General features: G+C 46.7%; 1 protein-coding gene across 2 annotated transcripts in view; it reads right to left on the reverse strand.

The window, feature by feature from the left end:
• The window catches only part of UBE2D1 (ubiquitin conjugating enzyme E2 D1), a 370,982-nt gene that overhangs the window by 26,094 nt on the left and 322,565 nt on the right, over positions 1-22,323 (reverse strand). For both annotated transcript variants that reach the window (XM_069611235.1, XM_069611234.1), the window contains exons 5-6: positions 6,027-6,132; positions 2,874-2,967 (exon numbers count right to left, since the gene is read on the reverse strand). In XM_069611235.1, the coding sequence (XP_069467336.1) occupies positions 2,874-2,967; positions 6,027-6,132 (200 nt within the window). The remainder of the gene's footprint in view (positions 1-2,873; positions 2,968-6,026; positions 6,133-22,323) is intronic.

Below are 22,323 nucleotides of genomic sequence, written 5' to 3' on the forward strand. Positions count from 1 at the left end.
TAAATTCCCTTCAGTCTGCAGGTATAGCTGCTGTTCATTCTGTCCACCTCTCCATTGCCATTTACACCACTAGTTCTTTAATCCTTCTCAAAACCACCTACTGGCTATCTTGATTGCTTCATGGAAGAAAAAAAATAATTGTCCATCTACTTATCTTGCCCTACTTTCTTCCCTCTACTCCTATGACTGCTCTCCACCTTCAGGTAAAAGAAACGTTACTTCTCCGCTACAACACTGGCTTCTTACACTTGACGTCTGATCCAGCTTCTTAACCACAAGCGTTCACCTTCTCCTCCAGATCACTCTGCTCTGGCTACTTCATTTTTAATGTCTCTTCCTTGCACTCTGCCAATCTCAACTCTTTCCATGCACTTCTGATAATCTTTCATATTTAAAATCATGCACATCCCACGGACCTCATCCCCTTATCCAGCAAAGGCGTCTCCCACTTACTCTGCATCTTACTACCCTCTTAATCTGCATCTACATTCTCTGCATGTTTGAAAGAAGAAAACAGCCATTCTTCAGATTCTTAAAAACATCCCTCAATCCATGTGGCCCCACTTGTCAGTCATCTCTCCTCTTCTTTCCAAACTACAGAAGGCATGGTCTACAACCAGGTCTCATCTTATTCACGCTCCCTTCTTCCCATCCTCCAATTTCAATATTGAAATTGGAGCTCATGCCACCTATTCTTTGTTCTCAGCCCCAACACTAAACTTATATTCTGGTGCTTCTCCATCCATCGGCAGCCTTCGACATGGTGGACCACTATTCTTCCCTCTGTGTCCTCTGATCTAGTCCTTCATTGGCTTCACCCTTCCCCTCCTACCTAATGGGTAGGACCCATTGTCTCTTGGTCTGGAAATTGATCTACTGTATGCCACCCTTCTCATCTTCTTCGCCCCCCTTTATAATATTCCCCTCTCTGCCATCATTTAATCTCAAGTCACTTGCATGGATGATCCAGAGGTTTGTTCTGCCACTTCAAAATACCCTCTCAAACTGCCCTTACTAGAGTTCAATCCTAGATGCAACCAGTTATAGCCAGGAATAGTAGATTCCTCCTGTCTTGGTTGAATTATAAGTGTTATTCTAGGCTGTTCCCTCCCTTTTTGTCGTGCAATAACACCATAGCACAAACCTGCAGTTTTCACCTTTAATATTTGGCAAGCAAATCCATTTTTCATGCTACCAAACTTCATACTCCCGTAATGCCATTTCTCTTTTGGTTGGTTTTCCTTTAGCTCATCTCCCCCGAAATTCCTCCCCACCCATTTACCCCCATTTAGAATTCTGGTTCAAGCCTCATAGTGCTCAGGCTGGTTTGTGTTCCTTTGTTTTTCCCCAAAAACATTGCAACTCTCCCACTGTATATCTCCTACCCTTCATATTTTTCGTACCAGTCTGAAGGCTCATTTTCTTCTCTTCTTCCCCAACTCCTATGGCACTGTTATTTCGACTCATGCTCTCACTTGGATTTTACTCGTCTAATTGTAAAAGCCACAATAAATACAAAAAATTAAAATGTTCAGTTACACCACCAGTGAAATTAATGTCTTGCTGTGCCCCATCAATAAACTGAAGGGTCTTACTGTACTACACGCAGGATTTCATACATGGAGGCTGGCAGCCTTCAAGTGACAGCTGCATTTTCACTAACTTCAGCCCACTGTCCCTATTCATCACAACGCAGCCTAGTGGCCCAAATGCGAGGTCAATACTAAAAACCAATTAAGAACTGAGTTTTTGAATACCGGACTGACTACAATCTTAGAACTTAGAATTTTGGCAGCCATGGTTGGACCAGGATCTCACACACGTCAGCAAAATAAGCACTTGACTGCGTAGATTCTCTGCTCTAGTGGATACAAACGTGTTCATCTTTAACTTCCATTGGATAAAATACCCTGCTTTAGAGGATTTGAAAAAGTCCCCAAGTCACAACCTACACAAACCTGACAAAATCGATACATGGAAGAACATTACAAACAAAATTATTGTAGCTTTAATTTTCCTGGTTCTAAACTTCAAGTACTGCAATGCAAGCCTCTGCAACTGTAAATTCAAGAGAATGTAAACAGTGTTTTGTATAGTACATTTCTGCATGCTGGTCAGTCAAGAAAACAAAAGTCTTGATACAAATGCAAAAAGCCAACTTTAAGCACGAGGCTACTTTGCAAGTTGGTCTGGGGGATGCAAATGTCTGAATAAGTTCCTGACCCCTCCACACACAATGATGGATGTTATGAGGGTTTTAAGGAGGGGTTTGGTTCAGGTGGGTATCCTCCTGCATTTGCATAGATTTAAACGGGGATTGCACTTTTTTCAAGGAGGATTTTGACCACCATTTTGGCCAGGCAGTCTCTTAAAAATGTATTTGAGCTTGAGCCAGCAAGGACCAGTCAAACTATTCCCCATGCTTGCCTACCTTCAAGCAACAAGAAAGAATGCTGGTGGCCTGCTTTATTGAGCCTGTAACAGTAGCATGCAGCTTGGAGAGCATTTTCAATGATTCATAAATATGGCCATTCATACCAGAATACAAAAATTTATTTTGCAAACCAACAGCATTCTGGTGAACTCTAGCTCTTGTTTGTGGAGCTTCTGGGTATATTAGGTAAATGAAAAGCAGTGTTAAAAACAGATCAGTAAATTGTAAACCAGTTCCCTTCACTCCGTCTGTAAGTGATACTGTCAGTCACCATTACCACTAGAACATGACTTCATGTCCGAAAATCACTGGCAATTTCCCCACACTTTCCCAGCATTTTATTCAATAAGCCTAAAGTGTTAAAATGGATAAACTGCAACAGACAGGGGTTCAAATGACAGATTACATCAAAATGATGTCCTTGTGATTAGACACTTACTTTTCCTTATCTGACTTGTAAATTTGTGCAACATCTGGAACTAAAGGGTCATCTGGATTCGGGTCACAAAGTAGTGAGCATATGGACAACAAAACTACAAAAAGAAAAAACACACTTTAGCTTAAACAATCTATGGACAATGTTTTGAACAAGTCAATAAGCAGGTAATGGTAAAAACAATGGAATATAATGGGTACGCCAACTTGCAGCTCTCCAAGATACATTTAATTCCTTCCACTTATCGGATCACAGAATAGTTAAGCATAAGTGGATTTCCAATCTCCCTGGATTAGACTGCAATGGATTTTGCACAGCAAGTTAGTTTCTTTCCACCACTGCCTCAAAGCGCTCAATGGGGCACCTGTGAATCAGACATGAGAACCCATGCGAGGTCACTACAGAACAATCTTCCACCAATACTAACCTATACTTTAAACTCTGCCCTAAAACCAAGGATATTTTAGATGAGGAAATGTGAATTTCCAAGACACAGGATTTCATTCTCCAGCCAATTACAGAGGTCTCCCAATGTTAAAATGAATACTCAAGGAGTACAGGACCCATTAGATGGTAACACATTCTGCAGATTTAGTGATTAGGGAAGGTGGCAGATTAATTTAGGAGGGGGCAGAGCACTTTCAATTCGGAAATGTTCACAACAAAGCAAAAATACAAATTACTGCACTGCATAAACCATGCCTGCAAGCTGCTGACAAATGCTGTAAGAGTTGTGTCTAGAGCCTCTGGGCCACAGCGGGTGTTACTGGGCCCTTCAGGTACCTAGTTATCCTATTCCTTAGTTTGGGGGTCCCCTTGGAATTGTATTCACTCAACCAGGCATTCATTGTTTGTAGGAATGAATGCAAAAGTTGGCTGAACAAGATATTGGTCCATAGCTGCCAACATGACAATATGTAGGTGCTTAGCCAGTCCAGTTTTGTTTCCTTTTGTATTCTGGGACAATTTTATTTTTTAATTGGAAGGGGGGGGGGGGCGTAAACTAAGACTACAATGAGAGCAATGGAAAAACATGCCCGGATAAGCACCTACAGATTGGAATGGCAACTATGGCTCAATCTAGTAGGCTTTTTTTGCTCATAGGGAAAAGCGTATGGTACGTGTGCTGTCAAATGGTTTGTCACCATTGGCAGCTCTGGTCCATCACCTTGCTTGCCATCAATAACTCCTTGTCACCACATGAACAATTGCTGGCAAGCAGACTACAACCCCCCCTGCCTCCCACACCCCTCCTGGAAAAGGTGGCAACAGAAGAGACTAACTGAAGATGGCTTACAGGGCAGCTGTTTGGCACATGCAGTGAGCCCAGCAGATGTTCAGGCAGGAGTCAACACTTCCAAGTTGAAAGATATTAGCCAGGAACAACAAGTAATTTGCCAGCCCCCACATTATCCACATACTCAATACATCATTTCATACTAGCCAAGAATCAATGATCACTTGCCAATGAGGTTCTTCTGCATGAACTCGAAGTGAATTCTAGCAATACGTTTTAGAGATCTATTTATTCACTTAGGATCCTGTCCAGCTGTTGCTCTGAAATCTAGTACAGGTGAAATCTAGTACAGGCAGAAGTCATTGCCATTGGCAATGCCAGCAGTTTGGGCTTTTGTGTAGGCATGGAAAGGCACTTGCCAAGCACTGTGGTGCCATCAACAGGCCATTTATGGTAGCAGATGCAGTGGTGCGAGTACCTGGGCATCTAATAGAAGTGCCTGAAAAATGCCTAATACTTTGACACCAAGAAAAACGGTTGGCTTTATCAAGGCTCGTTTTTAATAGGACCTCAGTGAAGGACATGTGTTTTGCTTAAAGAGTGGCTGAAGGCAGACCAGGTTAAAACTATTACACCAGTTGTGCATTTACAGCTCCAATTAAGTCATCAACTCTGACGATTGCTATGCAAAACCACTGGTAGGCACTTTAGCAGTTTGATGGTAGGGCTTGATTAAAGAGCTCAAACAGTATGCATGAGGCCTTGTGTGGGGAAGAGCAGAAACTTGGGTGTGAATGGATACAGGGATTAGCATGGCCATGGGTGGGCAAATGCCTCCACCCTCATGCCTTTTCTGCCTATTGGTACTTTGATTATAGGTTACCTAAAAGCCCAAGCTAAAAATGGCAGTTTGTTTTTGCACAAAGTAAACACGGTTCATTAGAGAAACATTGATTTCTAACAAGAGGATACATAGTAGGGCATGCCTCAGGAAATCACGTACCTTTACCAAGGCTAGGACACATGTGAAAGGCAAATCTCGATTTAGTAGTCCTATACATTGCTAACAGTGCAAACCTAACTGTACAAAGAACAGGATACCTTTGAGTCACCCCAATAGGCCAGTTTGCTTGGGTACAGAGTTGCAGCCATGTGGAGTCCTTTGATCAGGGCTCAACAGCATGGGTCGGGAAAGATTCAAAAGTTGTAGGTGTTCTTGACAGGAGTGTACCCGAGGACTTAATTTGCACCCCATGTACCTAAACGCTCAACTTTCTCATTAGAAACTTGCAAGCAACGAGAATTTTGTGAGAAAGCTTGGCATTTGAGAACACCAAACCTTAGACAAACTCACCATTTCAAATTTCACAATTGTGCAGCAAATATCCGCCATGTTTGCATGATACAGGGATGCTCAAAACGTGCTTTGCTTAAGTATCATTTTTCAAATTACCCCTGGAAGGCTATCACCAGCTTTCTGGTTTATGAAATTATAGAGACTTATCGTTAAGACATTACCATTTACATGAGCAGTGTATTGGCAAATGTGGCAGGTTAAGGCATCTTGTGAAATAGTAACATTTACAGAATTAGAAATTTAGTTCTAAAGTATTTGTACTGTGACAAATACCACTGGAGTGGTTTTAAGGCGCCAGTCTGTAGAGAGTAAAGCTACTAAAAAGGTGTTGCAATTTGACATGTTTCGCTAAAGAATATTGGCAAATTAAGTTCCATTACAAGAGTGGCAGGAACACACCCGGCAACAAACATCCCAATATAGCCCATCACACTGATTATTAGGTTTAATAAACTTTATCCATTGAATCTAATTTAACAACCTGCATAGTGGTAGGAAAACCAGTTCCTATGATACATGTACACAAAGGAATGAAACCATAGAAAATATAGAAGATTGTTACCTTTAGAGACCGTCAATGCAGGCGACCACTGTGACCTCAGTATGTCAAGGCAAATACTTCCATTACTGTTTATATTTGGATGATATATTTTTGTTGTGAAAGCAACCTAGAAATAAAAATTCTGATTAATGATTTGCACGCCAAATCCTGTAATTCCAGTTTGGGCTTCTAGTCTTGCATTCAATAGTTAGAACCCTCATTTCAGCCCACAGAAGATTAGCTCCGACAATATTAGAAATTTCAAAACCTGAAACACTCGGCTGCAAGTCTATAGCTACCCAAGACAACTATATTAACAGATGCAAATGCCTACCCTGTGCTTAGATATCCCCAGGTGCTCAAACCAATAGTCCACTTTTGGTATCCTACTGCAAGCCAAGTAGCATCACCCCACATTGACATGAAGTGAGACCAATTTAAGACGGCTTTTCATCTCTCATACGGCCTGTAGTCATGAAAGATGTTCTTTACACAGACATGACACTTTAAAATAAAATGTAATGTTGCATACGAAGTCTGCACAAGTGTTCTTGGGGCTTGCAGATCAGCCAACTACCAGGAAATGGTGCATTTCCGGTTCTGGTGGATCGGCCGACCACAAAGCGGTCAGCTTGCAGCCTGTTCGACTTTACACCATTAGGTGATCTGATAACACTTAAAACTGAGGTTAAAAGGTTATCCGAAAATGATTCAAGAACAGGAAATTGACAGACGTGAACAGAAGCAGCTTACACATTTGCAAAGTCAAAGCCCATAGGGTACAATTGGTAACAAGTAAGATATCCCTTGATAACAGACAGCCAGCTAAGATAGCCTGCAAAAGCATACAATGCTGTAGAACTTCACAGATGCCATAAAGTAGAATGAAGACATTTATTAACTGGTCCAGAGATCCCATAAAGTAGAATGAAGACATTTATTAACTGGTCCAGAGATCCCATAAAGTAGAATGAAGACATTAACTGGTCCAGAGATCCCATTTTCAGATGCAAAAAAAAAAAAACAACACATCCAACTTAGTTTCACATAGGAGTCCTACCTCGAACAAATAGTCACATGCTAGCTCTAGTGATCTCACTGTTCCAAACAGCAGATATGACAAACACACACGTGCAGGGCCGCCATGTTACTTGATATATAGCCCAGCACAAGGAGGGGGGGGAAGGGAAGGGAGACCAGCAGACCTGCCAGTCCATTTTAAGCCAGAGGGGCTGGTGAGGAGTGCAGAGCCACAGCAGCATTAGAGTGAGACAGCTAGTTTCAAATAAGCAGAACGTGTCAACCCCAGAAGGAGCCGTTTCATCTGAAGTACAGTGACAGGTGACTGCTTGCTGGGTGCATGGACACTGATGGAGTGTAGTGTAGCCGCGATAAAGATAAAGCATGGGTTAACTAAACCACCACACATTTATTTTTGTTGCTTATATGGCGCGCCAAGCCCAAAGGCATCTGGGCACTTTCTTACATATCAAGGTTGCAATTGTTACTCAGGTTACAAAAATACGTAAAGGTTACAACAGGAAAAAAATAAAAATAAAAAGACATAGTAAATGCAGTTCAAATGCAGTTATATTTACACCATTTACATAGCTGCATGTGTGTGACTGGGGGGGCAGGTGAGGGGCGCTTTGATTGCCCGTGCCTAGTGTGAAGAGGAATGTTTTGTCTGCCGAAAATCCAGAAAGATTCTAATGCCCTTAGGTGGACCGGGAGAGAGTTCCATTTTTTACTGGTGGTCATGGGGGAAGCTATTCCTGCCTGCTTTTTGGAGCTTGAATATTGGGGTTGTGTGGCAAGGTGAGGGCCAGATGGGCAGGGGCCACCCAGTGAAGACGTGTCTCAAGGTAAGTGTTTTGAACGCAATTCAATCTTGTACCGGTAGCCAGTGTAGTTTGTCTTATTGAAGAGATCTGCTGATTTGGGGAGGATGAGCGCGGCTCTGATGGCGTTATCTTGCAAGACTTAAGAGTTTACAGATGTTTTGGACCTTGGTGCCAGCATACAAGAAGTTACAGTAGTCTATTTGGGACAGGACCAGAGCTCCAGCCAGAGCGATACAGCCGTCATCGATAGAAATGGTCTGCAAGCATTGATGAGTTTGCAGGTGTAGACTGCGGCTGATATGGTAGCGTTAACTTGTTAAGTGAGATTGAGTGATGACTTGGTAAAAACCTAATGTTTTTAACTCTTTGGAGACTCCAATGGTGTTACCATAAATGTTAAACTTAATGATGCATTCAAATCCTTTGTTAAGTCTGAGTGGAGATCCTATGGGGAGCAGCTCAGTCTTCTCATTCAAGCACAGCCCTGGTGTGCCATCAGGCTTGAATGGGGAGGTCTCAGGTGATCTGTATTAGGATCTGGGTGTCATCTGCGTAGTTGTAGGTGACACCCAGATCGTCAAGTCGGTCAAAAAGAGGCTTTGTAAAGATATTATACAAAGATGGGGAGACACTATCACAAGACTATGGTAGGTGGAGCTTCCGCGTTAGGGGAGAAAACTGATAGTTCTGTCTGTTAAAAATGATCCGATCCATTGGGTGGCGTTTGGGGATAACTGAGCTGCTGCGACCAAGTGTTTGCATAGGATGTTGTGGTCCACAAGATCGTATGTAGCAGAGGTCCAGGAGGAGAAGGGCTAGCTTCCCTCTGTCAGGTCGTCCAGTTGGACTTTTAAGTCCAGCAGGGTTGTTTCCGTACCATGTTTTGGACAGAATCCAGACTGACGCAGCCCCATGATCTAGGTTTCAAGGTATTTCTGAATTTGTAGCTAAGCTACCCTGTCTAGTATTTTAAGCAGCAATGGTACTGTTATTGGGCGGTAGTTTGTGGGAACGTTGTGGCGGAGCAGAGGGGGGGGGTAGTTATTTTTTTTAGCAGTGGTAATATCCAGGCATTCATTAGGTCCACAGGGATGCAGTTCTTAAGACGCATTGACGAGGTTGGTGATGAACGGCTTGAGTTGGGGTGCGCAGTCCTTTAATGACTGTTGGAGGGCAGGGGATCGCCTTGGCATCTAGACTGTTTTAGGACTTCTGAGTGGATGACCTCTGTAATTCAAAATGAGGCATTTAGTTGTTATTGGGGACATTGACATTGTTTAGGAGGATTGGGAAGTTCAACTAGGCTCTCTTTTTGCTTCGATTTAAGACTGCAGTTGAGCGATTTTATTTTGAAGAGCGTTCTGTATGTTCAGACACCAGCTTGCATCCTTGTTGCAACGCTCCACTGGGCGAATTGGGGTTTCTAGTTCGCCAAGTATTGAGAACAGTTGCTTTTATTTTAGTTGGCCTTGGAGATTGTCATTATGCAAAGTACTTTGTTAGGTGTACTTGTTTTTTGTATTCCCGTGCAGCATTTCAAAATCATTTTTATTTAATACAGTTGGGATTTCTGCCAAAGAGATTCCGCCTTCCTTTCAACCTTTCTTAAAGTTTAAGCAGGTGAGAAACATCCATTCAGGTTGGCAGGTCGTTCGGCTTTGCGCAGGGCAATGGGGTCTAATTTATTAATGGCTGAGTGTATGGGTCATTGTATTGTGGGGCCATTTGTCGGGTCAGGATTATGCAAGGGTTGTGAAGCAAGGACGGGTTGCAATAATGGGAATAAGTTATTGGCTGCGATATTTTTTGTTTCTGGACGGGGCAGCTTGGGCCAGTGTTGGGAGATTAGTATTGCTGAAGTTGGTATCGATCGTAAAAGTTAAAAGATGGTAATCTGACCATGGCAAGGGAGAGTTCGACATGATGGCCGAACCTCAGCTATCTGCCAGCCAATAGAGTGTTCCCCTTCACATGAGTGGGATTCTGGATCGTATGCACAGTGCTGACAGTGTTGGCCAAGGATAGTGTGTGTCAAGTGGGTCATTGAGGCATAGGTTAAATATCACCCGATCTAATAGTTTGCGATTTGGGTTTGGCATTAGAGGATAGAATTTGTGGAACCTCATTCTCAAAGGCGAGGAGGTGGATATTTAGCATGGAGATTGTAGACAGTGACATTTTGACTGATAGTTCACTTGATGTGAGGGGAGTGATTGGAGTTTCTCGTTCAGGAAGGTTTCTGCGATTATTGCTACTCCTCCACCTTTATCTGTAGGATGGACAGACCCACTGCCAGAGTAGCGGTCTGGGACGGCGAGTGAGATGGCTGGGCCAGCTGCGGTGTGGAGCCAGGATTCTGTTATGGCTAGGAAGTCTAGCTCACATAAGTCTGCGATTTCTAGAGCGCGGGCTGGTAAGGAATTGGCATTGATGAGTGCTCCTAAGATCTTGTTGTCAGGCGGGCAGCATTTGGTAGGGGGGGGTGGTTGGGTGGATGTGTGTTGGAGCGGGTGGTTCTTATTGTAGGCAATTAATTCCTTCTTAGTGTGGTGGAGGCATTGGAGTGGGAAGAATCTCTAGTGGGCTTCGTTCTGGTTGCTAGGTTGTCGTTTAAGTTTCGGTGGGCAGGGGTGACTAGAGGGATGATAGAGGCATTGCTGGGTTGTCACATAACCCAGGTTGAGCTGGTCACTGTGCATGTGCAGTCTGATTGGGTAGAGTTAATGCATGCCTTGCAGGAATAAGGTGTTTGAGTAGTATGGTGGACATGTTGGTCAGGTGGTTTACAAACTGAGCGCGATTGTCTGCAGGAATGACCCGTGTATATTTTTGTAATTCCCTTTACAGGCTGGAGGCCTAGGGGCAGATTGGGAGCACTTGGTTAACACGGTTATGCAAGCAGGGCAGGCCTCTACAGGAGACTTAAGTAGGGCAAGGCCTTTGTATACCAATACAAGTCACAAGTCTTAGGCATAAAGCACAGAGGTCATATGGTTAATAGTGCGAGACAGCATTCATATTCTTTTGCGAGTTCTGAACATCAAGGCAGATTGAGAGCACACGGTTAGCGCAATGCTGTAAGCAGGGCGGGCCTCACTGACGTTTGGGTGACTACGGGAGACTTGTGCACCAATATAATAAAAATCGCCAGTATTCGTCATAAAGGCACAGAGTGGTCATAAGGTGAACAGTGCAGGGAGTGAATATCAAAGCAATTACTTTGCAAATGCAGGTATACAAGACCCTGGGAAGAGCAGGGTTAACGCAATGGGCATGGCTGTTTGCCCAATTGATTATCAGCTTTGTGCGTGGTGAGTAGATCTGCTTTTACGAGTCAGGCAGGTGGTGTAACACGCACCCTTATCGCAATGGTGATCATGACAGTGAGGACTCTGGATGTTGGGCGTGCTGGTAGCGAGTGGTGGTGAGTAACTTAGCGAGCCCTACACCGAGAGGGCAGTGGTGGGTCAGAGAGGTGGTGTGGTGGGCAGCATGCTTGGCCCAATGGCCTCGATGGCACAGAGTGCCTGGCCTTGAGCTGATGGCCTTTGGTTGCAGGGCTGGCTTCCGCCTCAGTCACATTGATTAGTTCCATTAGAGTGCTGTAGCCAATCGGCCTGCACGAGGCAGAGACAGAAGCATGGGAAGACCTAGCAACGAGGACTGAATGCAGCAGCCATTTTTTGGATGGCCGTGGTGTCTACTAACAATGAAGCAGATGGGTACTGCGGGCTCCATGGGCGAATTCTGGCTGTATCATGCAGTACTTCTTTATTCATCAGTGTCGGACACACAGATTGTTGCGGATGCTCTGTAGTGAATATGCAGAGAAATGCAATAAAGCTAATACAGCTTTCTTAACCGAAGGGAGCAGGTGTAGGCTTCTCACTTCTCTTGAAGCAGAGGCGCGTGGTTCTGGGTGAGGGGGCTCCCGCCTGCCCTTACACATACAAACATGCCCTTTGCCACATGGCAATCTTGTTCATAGGTGCGATCTTAGATCTGCTTTGGCTTGTTTAATGAGACTAAGAACCCTCAGAAGATTGGGGGAGGGGGGTCATATTAAATGCATTAACATGACAACGCCTGCGTCAAGTATTATCCAGAGCAATGCGTCAGAGTGGTATCGGAGTCCAAGAACTGTACAATTCCTGACTGCATATGTTTTATCATGTTTATTAGCACATGAACCTGGGCATGCAGGTCTTTCCTAGCGCTGAGACAGCCTAGGCTGAGTTTTGGCATGAGTGACTGATGACCAGGGGTCTGTTTTCACAGCCTCAAATGAGGTGGAGATAAGAGACTCGTGGTCATGCCTAATCATAAGCAATCAAAAAGATAGATGGGACTCGGGATGACCGTAGCATTGCTAATAACCTCATGCCCCAGTCACAATTATCTGACCAGGCAGCCTTTAAGATATTTGTAATCAAGAGGTTAAGTGGGTACAGAAGATGGCCCATTAGGTAGAACAAGTTACTCTCTTACGTGGTAACGTTTTTTCAATGGGATGGTCCGACGACTTATTCCATATCTATGACATGTAATCACCACAGCTGTGCTGCTTCGGAAAACCGGCTGCGTCGATGACGTCGATACGCCGCCCTCAAGGACCTCCTCCGACGTCATTGGATGTTATAAGTAGGACGCACGACGCCCGTAGCCTCAGTTGTCGTTTTTTTTCCCCCAGAACATGTGGCACCAGTCTAATGCCAGTCTGACACACAAAGCCTTGCGGAAACGTAAGCTGCAATCGCATAAGAAATTCTGTAGCGGGCAAGGCAGGGTGGGAGCGATATGGAATAAGTCGTCGGACCATCCCATCGAAAGAACATTACCAGGTAAGAGAGTAACTTGTTCTTCGAGGGGATTGGGTCCTCCGACGTATTCCATATCTATGACAGACCTTCAAAGCAGTACCAATGCAAGGAGGTGGGAAAAGAATTTAGAAAACAGAAATTTAGAATGCCTAATCAAATTGCGGAGTAAAGGACCGCCTTGCCAAAGGCCAGATCCTGCCCCCGGATGGAATCGAGAGAGTAGTGACGTACAAAAGTATGTACCGAAGCCCAGGTGGCTGCATCACAGATGTTACGAATAGAACACCCCCCCTGTAGGACAGTAGAGGCAGCCATACCCCTGGTAGAATGGGCCTGTAAGCAGACCGGTGGGTCCTTACCCGCCAAGCGGTAACTCAGATAGCCAAAATAATCCAGCGAGACAGTCTGTTTCGTCACAGCTTGTCCCAAACGCTTTCCAGCATAACCAATGAAGAGTTGATCGTCCACTCTGACCCGGGACATGTGTGAAATATAAAAGCTTAACGCTCTCCTAGGATCAAGCCTATGGAGCCTCTCCTCTTCCTTACCAGGATGTGGAGGAGGATAAAACGCCGGAAGAACAACCTTCTGGCCTAAACGAAATTGCAACACCACCTTCGGAAGAAAGGAAGGACGACATCTAAGGACAACCCTGTCCTTATGAAACAGTGAAGGGTGGCTTAACTGAAAGTGCCTGTAGCTCACTCACTCTGCGAGCGGAAGTGACCGCAACCAAAAATACAGTTTTAAGAGTTAGCAGTCTGAAAGGGCATGAATGCAAAGGCTCAAACGGAGCACCCATCAGAAACTTGAGAACAAGGTTCAAACCCCAACTGGGCACATGGAAAGGTGACGGAGGGAACACATTAGTGAGCCCTTTCAGAAACTGCGAAATTAAAGTAATTTTAAAATAGGAACACTCTTCAGATAAGCGCTTAAATATGGACAGCGCCGCCAGGTAACCTTTAACGGTACCCACTTGCAACCCCCTGTGGGCCAAAGAAAGCAAAAAAGACAGAACCATGGGTATGTCGCATGCAAAAGGATCCACATTCTTAACCCTGCATCAGTCGCAGAATTTATGGCAACGGTACAGGGACTTTGTTGCTGGCCGTCTGGCCGAGAGCAACACCTCCATCACGCCTTCAGGGAGGTCCCAATCCCTATACCTCAACCTTTCAGAAACCAAGCGTGAAGGTTGAAGGATCTGACCTCTGGATGGAGAACCTGACACCCCCCCCACCCCCGTAAGAGCAGATTGTCTCGGTAGGGAAGACGACGTTGAGGGCAGATGGACAAGTCGAGAAGGTCTATGTACCACGTCCTCCGGGCCCACGCCGGAGCAATGAGGATCATCCGGGAACCGAACCTCCGTAGTACTTGCGGGATGATGGGGACTGGCGGAAACGCGTACAGCAGTGGGAATGACCACTCCACCACGAACGCGGCTCCTAAGGCTCCTTTTGGAGGAAATTCCCGCAAGCAGAACCTCTCGCACTTCCGGTTGACACTGGAGGCGAAGAGATCCACTTGAGGGGTTCCCCCAAAGGACGAAGATCTCCAGGAGAATCTCCTGAGCCAACTCCCACTCGTGAGAGATCGCACTCTGCCTGCTCAGAGTGTCCGTCTCGTTTTAGTCTCCGGCCAGATGAACTGCCGAGATCAAAACTTCCTGCTGGATTGCCCAGAACCAGAGCTGCATCGCCTCCCTGCACAGAAGAAGTGACCCTGCCCCCCCGCCCCCCGCTTTTTTTGTTGAGGTAGTGCATGGCCACCGTGTTGTCCGTCAGGATCAGGACATTCTTCCCTCGCACAGTCGGCATGGCATGTTGGCATGAGCTCCCCATCCCATGAGGGATGCGTCCGTCACGATAGTCACCTCCAGCCAGGGTAGCCAAAATGGAGCCCCCTTCCTCAGATTGTCTTCGATGGCCCGCCACAGAAGGTCCTGGGCGACCGAGGATGGCACCTGAACAGGGTCCGACATCCTGCCGGAGGACTGAGACCACTGGAGCTTGAGTGCCCATTGTAAAGATCTCATGCGCAACTTGGCCTCTGGCACCAGAAGAATGCAGGATGCCATGAGGCCGAGCAATCTCAAGAACTCGAATGCTGGGAGACTCTGGGCAAGCTGAAACTTGTGCACCATCTGCTGAATGTGATGAGCCCTCAACTGGGGAGGAAAACACTGCCCCAGGGACGTGTTGAGCACTGCTCCGATGTACTGGAGCCTCTGAGTTGGTGTCAAATGGGACTTCAAGTTGAGGGAGAAGCCCAGCTTGTGGAGGGAGTGGCAGGTGACTGACAGATGATCCAGGACTTGCTCGGGAGAGTGCGCCCTGATCAACCAATCATCCAGGTAGGGGTAGACGCGAATCCCCTTTCCTGAGGTGCGCTGCCACCACTACCATGAGCTTGTGAAGACCCTCGGGCGGAAGTCAATCCGAACAGCAGGACCCGAAACTGAAAGTGCGAGTCTATAACCGCGAACCAGGTACTTCTTGTGCTTTGGATGTATCGGCACATGAAAATAAGCGTCCTTGAGGTGGAGAGACACCAACCAGTCCTGAAGTTGAAGGGCCTGGAGGACGAGTGTAACAATCTTGAATTTGTCCTTCCTGAGGAGTTTTGCGCAAGTCCATGATGGGTCTCAATCCCCAGTCATTCTTGGAAATCGTAAAATAAGGGGAAATACCATCCCTTGTTCCTCTCCGCTACAGGCACCAGTTCTATGGCGCCTTTCTCCAGCAGGGAATGAATTTCCTGCGCAAGGAGCGGATCCGGACTCTTCAAAGAGATTCCCCGGTGGATTGTCTAGAGGCCTCTGCCGGAAAGGAAGACAGTAGCCGTGGGTTATGATCTCCAGAACCCACACATCTGAAGTAATGGCACGCCACTCCCCGTCAAAGGGCATGTTGAGGAGCCGGGCCTGCACATCAGGCGCAAACCCCCGACTTCCGCAACCACGCAAACCTGCATATCATGGTGCTCGCCGCCATGGATCGGCTGACACAATTTGCCATGTCCAAACCCGACTGAACGGCCTCACACATGGCATCCTTGCCATCCTGAACCATGGCAAGGAAACCATCCCGTTTGTCCCCTTCGGGAATATGTTCAGCCGCTAAGGAAACAGTTCCATAGAGTGTGCATGAAACGTGTCAAGGCACAAACAGAGTTGGCCGCCTGAAGCGCCATACCCCCCTGAAGAAAACATTTTCTTCGCCCAGCCGTCAAAACGTTTGTCGTCCCTATCAGGAGGGATGGTAGGATACAACGCCTGCTTTGCCGGGGCCGTAGCCGCCTGCACCACCAAACTCTCCAGAGTGGGGTGCTTGGTCAAGTAGCAGGGGTCGCTACTGGCTGGGCGGTATTTTCGCGGCAAAGACTTGCCCACTGCCGGGAGACTCTCCGGAGCAGTCCAAGCCGCCGCCGCCCTCCTCTGTAGAGCCATATGGTACCGGGTCAGTTGGTGGACCTTGGTCGAGGATATCCGTAAGGTCATCCTGAAGAAAATCCACTGGGGGAGCAGACCAGCCCAAGTACTCGGTGACCCTGGACATAAGGCGCCGGCACGAGGAGTCGGCATGTGTGCCATTTTCAGGCCTACAAAACTCCACCTGCGGAGAGGTGTCCATCCCACTGGCATCGTGCAGGGACTGCCGCAGGTCCTCAATTTGGCTTTGCCCGAGAGAATCTCGTCCGGCACTGTATCCGGAACCATACCATCATCAGAGCCCTCATCCGCCTCTGAAATAAACTCAAGATGGCGGTAAGAAGGCACAGAATGTGGAACAAAGCCATGCTTTACCTTTGCCAGAGCCTTTTTTTTTAGGTCGTTCCACCGAGCCCCAGGGAACCCCTTCAAAACAGCCTCGAAAGGCGTCGAGTGTCGGCGTCAACATCAATGGCGTGGACACAGTCCTCGAGGCCGGAGCTCCGAGCGTGTCCCTCGACTGCCTGGACGCCGATGACTTCTTCAGAGGCAGGGCCTCGAAAGAGTCAGTCGACAACCTCTGCGCCACCGGCATAGACGTCTTCCTCGAAGACACCACAGGTGCACACGGTCTCAAGCGCGTCGAGGACCGGGACCTGGAACGGGCATGACGAGAACAATTCCCCTTGTCCGAGCAGGACCTCTCCTGCGAATCGTGCCAACCACCTGAGCCCCGAAGGCGTGCGAGCGGTGTCTGAACCGATCACGAACGACCCCACTCAGAGGCGCGGACAGACCAGTGCCCTGAGATTCGAGAATCGCCAACATGGTCTTTCCAAAGGAAGCCCATTCCTCCGGCGTCGCATGCTTGGTGGGGTAAGCGACCCGCAGACGGGCGGAGTCCTCGGATGAGGATGGGGAAAGCAACCGATTACGGCGCTTCCGGGAGTTCCTTGAAGAGGCAGAGGAGTGGCGGGACCGACTCTGGGACCGAGACCCACTGGACTTCTGACGACGAGGAGAGTCGGCCCTCGAATCGTCCGCCGAAAGCCCCGCAGACCTCGACTTCCATGGCTTGGACACCTTACCTACCGACAACGGCTTGCGCTCCCGCAAGGCTTTGGACATGGACTGACAGTCGACAGTCATCCGTGTCATGGGCCTCCCCGAGGCACCAGAGGCAGCCGTCGTGCGAGTCAGTCACTGACATCTTGGACCCACAGTCCCCGCACTTCTTAAAGCCCGGACGCGGGTTATAAGACGAGGTAGACATCTTCACGAAGAATATACTTCACAATACGAACAGGTTCGAAGAACCGAGAAACAAACTCCAAAGAGTAGAGGCGCGCCGAGATCTCCGAAGAGAGCACGTTCGCGGAAAAAACGGAACTGAGGCTACGGGCGTCGTGCGTCCTACTTATAACATCCAGTGACGTCGGCAGTCGGAGGAGGTCCTCAAGGGCGGCGTATCGACGCAGGAGCCGAAGATTTTCCGAAGCAGCACAGCTGTGGTGATTACATGTCAGATAGTGAATACATCAGAGGACCCCAATCCCCCCGAAATACATATTCTCATCCATTGCAGAATGGCGATTTTCCATTGTCTCAGTAGCGATTGGGCAACTGAGGTATGCCTGCTGAACCGCTCTTCACTTACTAGAAAACCCCAGCTCACAAGGTAAATAACGTGTACGAGACTCTCCCGATAAGGGGAGACTTCAATACCATCCAATAATCGTCCATGCCAGTTGCCTGAATTGGCTTGAACACATACAAATCAGGTGAACTGGTTTGGCAGTAATCTAGTTTATCCACAAACAAATGCTAGACATGGAACGTTAGCCACACCCAACCTGTCACTAGAAGGTTTAGCTTGGTTTCATCCAAGCCACAGAGGCCCCTTTTTACAAAGCAGACCAACTACTGGCTGCACATTTGACTCTACATAACCTTACATTGCAATATGCTGCGCAGCATGTCATGGCGCCTTCCAAGCAGCCGCAAGGACAGACAGACGAGTGCAGCTAAAGAAATTGAGAATTCAATTTGGGTCATGCCCTTCCAGAAATGAGGACATACTCAAGTGGTATTCAGAAAAGATAGGACAGCTGCAAGCCGCCTATCCCCAGGTTACACCCCAGCATAGGCATAGGGCACTAGCCATATTCCTTCCTTCTGGCTGCACACCGCCTTAGCGAGCTGTGACCGCTGGATCTCAATTTATAGCTGGCTCCATTTACAGCTGATCAGCACTCAGTCTATGACATCTTTAGCATCAACATTGGCAGACATGGTATCACAGGGCGCTGCTGCCATGAATTTAGGCTTGACCATAGCATCCATTATCAAATGATTGCGAGCATAATTCTACCCTTATTGAAAGGAGAGCCCGACCGGTTATAAATTCATAGAATATTGTCCCAGTTAAATGAGCAAGAAACAAAAGGGAGCAATTTGGGAACATAGCAACATCCACTTAGCAATCACAGGCAGAGATCACCTAGGCAGTAGAGCTGCAGCAGCACAGAAGGCGGCTAACAAGCATAGTATGCTAGACAAGGAGACACCAGTAAGTGAGACCCTCAAAAAGGAAGGGTATCATTTCAAGGTAAAAGGTGTGGTAGAACACAGTCAACAGCTTTCACCACTAGAGGAAGAAAAATGCCCAGAGCATGAACCAAAGATTGGGAATCTACAGGAGATAGGGATGCCCCACAGTGGCAACGCACTCCCAGGGGTGGACTACATTGGTCTAAACTGGGACTGCCCCCTAGGTTTTTACCCCAACAGACTGGGATTTCAGAGACAGAAGACAAATGAAGAGTCCACAAAAGTATGGCACTGATGAGGTCATCTCATACCTCACGGGCAAAGACGACAGACTGTTCTAAAACAGGAAGGGGAGAGGGGGGAGGGGGGGGGGGGGGGGGGGGGAGTCGAAAACGTGAAAGTTGAGAAACCACTGCAGCCCTGCAAGTTTTACAGAATGCAGAGTCCACACACTCAAATCATTCCCAAGACTAAGTGACACACTGACTGGATAGAGGTCCTGTTAGACTCTGGGTCTGATATTTCCATATTCGAATGTGGCCACAAGGCCCTGTGAGCATACAGGGGCACACAGAAATGCGCAAACTACACCCACTGGGCAGACATTAGCAAATAACGAAGGGTATTTTGTAACCTCTTGGCCCTGCTTGGTCTTCTCAATGTCTCCCGCAGCTTCCCCTGGGTAGCCGACTTCCGGTTGGATGAAGAGCTGGAGATCGATGGAGACAATTGACGTGCCCTTAACGTTGCGGGACCCGCTTCCCAGGTGACCCAGACAGAAGCTGACTTGCAGTGCTTGGCCTTGTATTGGGCCCCCATGGATTGAGCTCCCTCAAAGGACTTAGAAGCCCACTCAGGTTTGCTGGATCCGGAAGAGGCATGCCCCTGTGAATCACCCAGGTTATAGGCCCCGTCTTGAGCCACGCCGCTAACCGGACGAGTCAATCCTTCATCGTGCACTTGGTGAAGCCATGGCAGATCTCACAATCTTCTTCATTTGTCGGGTGTAGACAATACAGGCACTGGGAATGCTAATCTGTAAAAACATGCCACAAACTGCAGCTGGGGCACAGCTTGAAGAGGGAAGCCCCATCCTTCTGACATGATCCAGCACGGTGTAGGCCTGAAGACTTTGAAGCTTCCAAGAAGAAACACTTGATTTCTGCCCTTGAGGGCAGATGAAAGATGACGAGAAACAGGCCATCGTTAATCAAAAGGATAAGCGATGGAGCACACAGGCTGAATTGAACCAAAAACAGTTTTCTTACCAAAAAATGCAGAGAGCTCACACGAGGACTCCCAACACTTGAACATGCAGTAAAAATCTGAAGATGGCTGTCAGAGGAGGGGCTCAAAGGGCAGTATGACCCGGAGCTCAGTGATAGGTTTATATGAGAAAGACTGTTCTGAAATGAAACAAACTCCTTTACTGAGGATTCCCAGCCTGATGAAAGGGAATATTCATGAGCATGTGAATCCATGCCAGACCCCATTCTGGAGAAGTTCTTTCCATAGCCAAACGGTGCTCAGCACACGTATGTAGCAGATTGTCATTTGACAGATTACATTTCAAACATAACTGAACAAACATGGCAGGAAACTGTGCAAATCAAGGTGGTCACACGTCAGACATGGCACATTTGATAGATTTATTAAATTATACACAGTTCCAGATCACGCAGTTATAGGAACTTGAGCTTCTACCTAGACTGGCAGAGAGTTGAGTTCTGGAGTGCATCCTATACAAGAGGAAAAAAAACGCAATGGCACAAAGAATATTACCTATGCATCAGGGAATCAATCCGGTGTTAGGGGGTGGTTCAAGCAAATTCATGCAATAAAAGAGCAGGAACCAGTGTGGGCCCATATATGGCTTGGCATAACTTCCCCGACACAAGCTATATCCACAGACAAGCTGTGCTTAGGAATATGTTCTAAGTATCACCCGAGTGAGGGGTCCCAATCTCAAGATATCATAAAAAGAGAGAATTGGACAGCTATCGGGAGGTTAGCTGCTCTTCTGAGGCGCACAGAGTGGCCGTGTCAGGAGATCAGCTACCTTCACATCCTCTGACCTTAAAGTATCTTGTGAGGTGCGACAAGCGTACAACGTGTACTTGGTCACAAACAAATATGCAAATCTGCAAGACGGCAAGGGAGTCAGTGAGACTAGGATTCCATGCATCATATTCTAATGATAAAGCGCTACAGCAGGGAGTCTATGCACTAAGGGATGTCATTACAGATGTAGTGGGATTGGTTCAGAGTGACCCGCCCGATTAGAAGCAACCAAGAAGCCACATTAAGTCTGTGGTTAAAAGAGTGTGGACACTTAGCAGAGGAATCCCAGATGGGAATGCAATTTCATGGCAACAAATACACACTCAACTTGGCCAAGGTTGCAATGCACCAGGCAATGCTAGGCTCTACTTTGTGTACTTATAAAACGTTTTACAGCATCATCTGCCTGGGTAACAAATGGATTTTGCATGGTGCGTTAGATATTACCCTTCAGACGACACCCTCCATGGTATGTTAGGAACTGCATTCCAGGGGCAATATGCACTTGGTTAATGACACTTGGATCAGGGAGGACCATGTAGTGCCTTCTTCACATGGGTCATCTAAAGGTCCTGAAATAACACTGTACTCATTACGTGAATGACAAGGGTCCACTCGGATGGTCTGCATGCTTGCAGAGCCAGTGAATTCCTGCGACAGTAACACTAAATGCACACTTCATGTTACAAACATTTTTTTCACAGTCCAGTACACCACTTATCTATTGTCTCACATCTTGTGCAATTCAATACATGGTTACTGCGAGTATAAGTGGAGTGCTGTGGGTTTGTTCTGCATCCACCCAGGCCATCACAATTACAATTCCTACACTGGATCGGACTCAAGTTAATACCCTTACAATTTCCAAAATTGAGGTTGCATATGGCATGCATAGACGCATTTACAACAAGGCGGCCTAGGCCGGCAGATTGCCAGAGGGGCGGCATTTTATTGCAGTTTATTTTCAATTTACCAGTTATTTTTTAAATATAAAACAAATTTTGATTCTCCAAGTCTGGCTGATGCACAACAGTGCACGACATTTTAAGCTGTTAGCAGTCATTCCATCTGACAGCTCAAGTCTTTGATGGCCAAACTTGTATATATGCAAAAGTTTTGTTCATGGGACCTTTGGTACGAGTTTCCTTTTTTGCTTTTTAACAAACCCCAGCGTGCTTTAGATATTTAGTGATAGTCATACAACACAGACATGACCGATAACGTTCTTTGGTCATTCTTATCTTCCCAAAATGCTCTTCAATATGCAAAACAACCAAATCTCATTGGTTTTATTGGTGCTAATTCACATTATCTTTGGAGTTCTTTCTAATCAATACACATACACCATGTTAAGAAATCACTTCTATTCAAATACATGACATGCATTAAGTGTTGCAAAAATGATGATTTTCGCTTCAGAAAAGTAAAGGTTAAGAAGTAGGCATCATTTTACAATATTACACGTATACCTATGTTTAAGTCAAGCACACAGTTCCCGCAGGTGACACTAAAATGATGTTTGAAACAAGCACCAATTTCCCTCACCAGCCCCACATTTCAGAGGTCACTGGCCGACCAAAAGATGCAAGCATGAAATAGATCATAGA

The sequence above is a fragment of the Ambystoma mexicanum genome, chromosome 8 (assembly GCF_040938575.1).
Source record: "Ambystoma mexicanum isolate Mex_15411 chromosome 8, UKY_AmexF1_1, whole genome shotgun sequence".
NCBI lineage: Eukaryota > Metazoa > Chordata > Amphibia > Caudata > Ambystomatidae > Ambystoma > Ambystoma mexicanum.